The 6313-nt window shown below is 51.3% G+C and overlaps 1 protein-coding gene across 1 annotated transcript; it reads left to right on the forward strand.

Annotated features, from left to right (window-relative positions):
- LOC129195261 (feather keratin Cos2-3-like) lies at positions 1-1239 on the forward strand. The gene is made up of 3 exons (XM_054801074.1): positions 1-21; positions 476-577; positions 913-1239. The coding sequence occupies exons 1-3, from the start codon at positions 1-3 to the stop codon at positions 1237-1239; spliced, it is 450 nt and encodes a 149-aa protein (XP_054657049.1).
- The last annotated feature ends 5074 nt before the right edge of the window (positions 1240-6313 follow it).

Below are 6313 nucleotides of genomic sequence, written 5' to 3' on the forward strand. Positions count from 1 at the left end.
ATGTTAGTGTTGTACCCCAGGGTACGTGTGCTCAATGGAAGCACATGGTGGACTGCTGCTTCCTCTGCCCCAGCTGTGTTTGAGGGAGGGAAAGAGAAAGACACAGCATGTCCTCACGCAAGGAAAGCCCTTGGGCGACCAGCCAGGAATTGCAGGGCTGGGAGCAGCTGGGCCCCTTCCTGTCAATGCAGCCACAGGCAACCCCACGAGCGTGCCCCAGGCCAACATCACTTGCCTGCCCTGCACCTATCCGGCACCTGAGCTGAGTCTTTTGCCGGCACTGACACATTCTTGCCCCGGAAATCCTGGGGCCTCTCAATCCCAGCACTCAGAAGCCGCCTCTGTGAGGGAATGGGTATGGCAAGAGCCAGGAAATGAATAGGTAGTGTTGGGGAAAACAACCACCCAGCCCATGTCATTAGCTGAGATGATTTCTGTTCGTCACGAGCACCTTAGAAGATTGCCACTTCCGTAGAAGCTGCCTCTGGGCCTGGGGCAGGTCAGGGCCACCATAAAAGCCAGTGCGACTCCTCGCTCTCTCATCCACTTCTCTTGTCTCCTTCTCCTTGGGAAGCAGGTGAGTCTGAAGCCCTTTCCCCACGCCCTTTTTCTGGTCATGCAGATGCGTGCTCCTCCATCCTGTGCTGGGTTGTGGCGCTGCTTGTCATGGGAGGGGGGAGAAGGGCAACAGCGAGTGTCTGGGACTTGCCTGAGGAGGCTCTTCTTTTAAGAGATAGTCATCAGCCACCTTGGGGCTGGTGGCACTTGGCAGTACCATGTCCGGATGAGGCCAAGAAACCCTTTTCCCTCACTGCAGGCGCCTTTCACATGCTCACAGTGGGGTGTTGGACTCGCGACAAACTGCTCCTCACATGTACCTGTGCTCTGATTAGTCTCTACCCTCTCTCCCAGGTGTACCTCTGGCCCAGAGAAATGTCCTGCTACAACCAGTGCCAGCCCTGCCAGCCCTGCGGCCCAACCCCGCTGGCCAACAGCTGCAATGAGCCCTGTGTCAGGCAGTGCCAGAACTCCATAGTCGTCATTGAGCCCTCCCCCGTGGTGGTGACCCTGCCCGGCCCCATCCTCAGCTCCTTCCCACAGAACACCGTTGTGGGCTCCTCCACCTCCGCTGCTGTTGGCAGCATCCTCAGCCGTGACGGAGTGCCCATCACCTCTGGGTGCTGTGACCTCTCCTGCATCACCAGCCGCTACTGTGGCAACAGGTGTCAACCCTGCTAAATCTGCTGGCAGCTTCCCCTGTCAAGATCCTCCCAAGACCTCAGAACATGCTGCTGGAGAGGAGGCAGAGATTCAGGGCATTCTATGTAGAGCTTTGGGCCATTGTTTCCTTCTTCCACTCTCCTCTCTCTCTTTCCTTTCCTGTTGCTGTCTCTCAACACTAGCCTGGCGGGGACCTGTTGGCGTCTCTCCCTCTGCAGGGCAGGCCGACGGACAACACCCTGCAAGAGCTCTTCTGCTTCTTAGTGGCTGACCCTGGTGCTCCCAGTGAGCCACCTCCTTCTCTTCTTTAGACTCATTAAAGTTGTGCTGCATTCAAGCCTGGGCCTCCGAGTCCTCCTTCCTTCTGTGGCAAGTCTTCTGGTCTGCTCAGGGGAAAAGGTGGGAGCAGGGGAGAAGAAAAACTAGCCATACATCCCTGCACAGAGATGGTCGTGTCTCCAGTGAGGAAGCTGGCTAGCAGCCTGGGCGGGATGGTGGAGTTGTAGCAGGTCTCCAGGCCAGACAGATTCATCAGGAAGAAGTGCATGGGTGTGTGGAGATGTGGGTCTCTGACCACCAGCACAATGATGAGGATCTTCCCAACCATGGTCACTGTGTATGTGGCCAGACAGAGGAGAAAGAGAGGTGTCTGGAGCTCACGGGCATCCCCCAGTCCCAGCAAGAGGAACTCCATCAGCAGTGTCTGGCTGACCCATTTTCCTCTCTGCATGCTGTGTTGTAGATCTTTCTTCTTCCCACTCGCCAGGTAGGTGAGCTGCAAGATAGAGCTCTTGTTGATGTTGGATGTTCACACCCCCCTGAGAGTTTTCCTGTTGTCTGTAAGTAAAAAGGGGAAGGGGAATCACACCAACTGCATGCCAGCTCTCTCCTGGGCTGGGAAGAGCTGCTCTGTGAGGTAGTCCTCTTGAGAGAGGGCCCCAAAATAAGTGCTGTACCTGGAGAGTAGCGTGCGGTCTAATGTGAGAAAGCTGAAGATGAGAAACTGATCCCTGAGACAAAAGTAAGATAGAGAGAGACATAAAGATGATAAAGATGATAAAGGTAAAGGTAAAGAAAAAGTGGAATTTCAGTGTGAGAGATGAACTGACATGTGCAAGCACCCTGAACCCACACACCTACAGCTCAGCTGAGGTATGGCAGTGCCCCCAGGCTGGCTTCTGCACAGCAGCAGCACGGCTCCAACTGAGCAGTAACAGCCTCACTGCCCGAGAGCTCAGCAATGGTAAGGACACAGAGGCAATATCTGGAGGAAGGAGTGAGCCCTGGAAGTCACCTAGGAAAGGACAAGACAGAGGCACAGGTCTTGTATAACTGACACCACGCAAACTCCCATGAGCTAAGTAACAACACTAAATTTGCCTGTGCAAATACTGTGTCTACCTGTAACCCTCGGCATGAAGAACTGACTTCTCTGATGGTACCTTTGAACAAAACCCAGGGACTAGCTCTTACTCTCAATTTCTTCCTGTGCACTTCCTTCCCTTCCTTCTTATCTCTCCAGACCTCAACTCCTTCCACACAGGCAGCTACACTCCTGTCCTCTGCTTCCAGCAGTTTCTGCTGTGAGTTATCAACAGCACCTGAATGTACCTGCTCTCCAAAGTCTCCCACGGCTTACAGAAGGAATCAGGATCCTGAAGGGTCCTGCTGCATCTCCTCTCTCCTTGGGACTACAGGGAGCGAGCTCTGTGTAACTAGTCCCTGGGGATAGTGAGCTGGTGGAAAGTGTGTCAACAACTCCAGCAAGGGCTACCCCTCCCCAGACCTCTGTGGTAATTCAGCCTGCTCTGAGGGAGAGCAAATCTGAGGCAGAATAATAAGCAATGACTTCTGTAAACACTGCAGCAAAGACAAGGGAGACCCCAGGAAGGGGATTCAGATCTCCCCCAACAGAAGACTACATTGGAAATGACTCCTTCAGAATGAGGCAGCTGTGGCTCGTGACAGCCATCTTTCCCGTGTCTACCAATGCTCAGTGGGGAGAAAAAGAAACAAGCAGCAGGCACTGTCTCCAATTCATGGTGATCTGCAAGGTGGGATGGGATAAGTCACCTTTGGGGGTGCCAGTCTCTGTGCTCAGAGGACCGGACCAAACCTCACTCTGGTGCCTAGGGGCTAGACCCATCAGGGTTGAAAGGAGCTGAGCTGCCCATATGTCCCCATAGCTTTGAATCATCTTTTCAGAATGAGAAGTCCAAAGTGCCTTAACTGGTTTGTCTCTCCACTTCCTGGCAAGACAGGAAAGGGTGGCCCCAGTGCAAATGGATTTTTGTTCTCTGGCTCTTCAGGACAGGTGAAATGAATCTCAAAGTGAAGGGTGAGTTTCTGCTGAGAGTTCACACTCTGAACTGTGAGCACCAGCATGGAGATGCCCACGTCCGGACTCCACATGTGTGATCCTCATCTGGTTAGTAGTGGCTGAAGGAGGGAGACTGTCACCTGTGCACTAGAGCGTTTCCACTGCCTAGCGGGCCTCTTTGGCCTCCCACTGGCAATCCAAGAGGGGCAGAGTTGCCTCCAACTCTTGTGTTGTAGCTCTCTGCCCCATATGGATGCCTCAAACAGTCCATGGGCAATAGAACTGCTTCCAGGGTCTCGTGTTCAGGCAATCCCACCCTAGTACTGCATGTGGATGCTCAGCTGGAGGGTGCTGACTTTCCTTCTGGATCACGTCCTATGGATTTGGGCCTGTGTCTCAGGAAGGATATCCAGTTCACTTTAGAGGGCCTAGGGTACCCCGTTGGCATTACGCTGCTGGGCCAGGTCAACCTGCCTCTCCTAGAGGTCCTGGGTCCTCACTGCCAGCCCTAAGCAGGGCCTTGCATAACCCAGGTTATGTCAGGGGACTACCGATTAAACTGATGCGGAATTGTCTGCAGCCCTCAGTGTCCTGCACTCATCTGTGCCTCAGGCCCCTTAGACGTCTGAGGTCCTGCTTTTGGTTGCTCTCCGGGGCTGAAGAGGGCTCTAACACTCAATAGGTAGAATTCACCCCCAAATGAAACATCATCCCACCCAGCAAAGGAAGCAGTTACAGACACCCCAGCGCGGGTATGGTCCAACCTCAGCAGGCTTTCTAAAGCTTTTCCACAACTACCATCAAGGACAGCAGAGCTGATGAGGTTGGTCATTGCCACGTCCTTGGGCACAGGTACATGGGCCCCGCTGCAGATCTCATATCCAAGTGCCTGGAGCCCTGTCCATGGTGACCCAGCTGGCTTCCTGGCAGCCTGGAGCCAGACCAGGAGCCAGCTTGGGGAAAGGAGGTGCTGAATGTGAGACCAAGAAAAATTACAGCAGGGCAGACCCCAGCAGGACATATGGATGCTCAGCTAAAAGTTACTGACTCCGCAAGTGGAGTCTGTCTATCGATTTGAGTCTGTTGCCCAGTAAGCATTACCCAGTTCCTTTAAGACAGCCTGCACTACTCTATTAGTCCTCCCTTACCTTCCTACCCTGAGAAGGTAAGATCAACTTTTACAGATGTTCTCTGCAAGAAGCAAGAACACAAAGGACAGAATTTGCCTTGGAGGCTTGGTTCAATTGCCCCACATTGCTGCTGATATGTAGATGCCCTGGAGTCTTCAGAACACGCACGAATCAGCACATGTGCATGAAAATCGGTACGTTTAGAGAGAAATTTCTCCCATGTCAGAACACATGTACAGAGGACATACATGAGTCATCTCCAGAAGTACTGCTGCTTCTAGAGGGGAGGAGCACACAATCAGTTCTGACTCAAGTGTCTCACCTGGAGACCTCTATGGTTAGGTGAAATGAAAGCTATAGTGGTTTGGGTTTTTTTCCCCCAGCTGCCATGGTGATGTCTCCACCTGACATGCTCACATGGACTCGTTTGATCATCCCTGTGCAGAGGGAAGAACTTTGAAAGCATGATTCCTCTTGTTCTGAAATAAAATTCCTAAGGAGGTTGAAATCAACTGCTCTTTTGAAGAGCTAATCTCCTTCCATTGAGTGTAAAGAATGACTTGTTACCCATTTTCCATTTCAGGGGTCTACATTTGGAGAGAGAAATTCCTTTTTTTTTTTTTTGATGACTTTGCCAAATGCATTGAAGTGTTTCTACAGCCAAGCCAATGGAATAGTTGAATGATGGACTGCTAATGGGCAGAAGTTAGGAGGGAATTAATATGCTTGCTCACACCGAGGCACTTTGAAAAACTACCTTACTTCTTCTGGGAAATCCTCCCTGGACTTTTCGCTTCACTTTCTTGTTTCTGAGTTTGTAAATCCGACTTTTCTTTCTTTCTTTCTTTCTTTCTTTCTTTCTTTCTTTCTTTCTTTCTTTCTTTCTTTCTTTCTTTCTTTCTTTCTCTCTCTCTCTCTTTCTCTCTCTCTCTCTTTCTCTCTCTCTTTCTCTCTCTCTCTCTCTCTTTCTCTCTCTCTCTCTCTTTCTCTCTCTCTCTTTCTCTCTTTCTCTCTTTCTCTCTCTCTTTCTCTCTCTCTTTCTCTCTTTCTCTCTCTCTTTCTCGCTCTCTCTCTCTTTCTCTTTCTTTCTGTCAGTTCTGCACTGACAGTTTGATATCAAGGAACATGTTGGAGCTGTACCAGACAAGTGAGATAGAGAGAGCTGTATCATGCAAGTGAGATAGAGTGCTGTGTCAGTGCAGGAGAGGGCTAGGCAGGAATCTTTATCACAGAGGAAATGATTGATGACTTTTGGACCACAGAATGACATCATGTCTAGATGTCAGGAAGGCCAACAGAAAGAAAGCCTGCTTGCCGGGAGCTGAAGGCCAACTGAGCAGAAAAGACACGCTGAGACTGTTAGCATCAGGCATCAGCTACACAAAGGAGAAGATACTCTGTTTAACCTCTCCCTCTCACACCCTGCACCCCCTTCACCACTGTGAGCTGTTCTACTCCTTGTAGTATCTCCTCTCCAGTACTGGAGAATGACCAGTGTGGCAGAAAGTGGAGCCCGTCTGTTCATTAAGTCCTGGTAGATTCCTGTATCTGTGGACTGTTTTCTTCCTCTGTGCACCGTGCTTTGGGCCATTTCTCTTTGGTGGCCCTGGAGAGCAGCTGTGCTGGAAGACAACCAAAGCAG

Source organism: Grus americana, chromosome 22 (genome assembly GCF_028858705.1).
Source record: "Grus americana isolate bGruAme1 chromosome 22, bGruAme1.mat, whole genome shotgun sequence".
In the NCBI taxonomy this organism is placed as follows: domain Eukaryota; kingdom Metazoa; phylum Chordata; class Aves; order Gruiformes; family Gruidae; genus Grus; species Grus americana.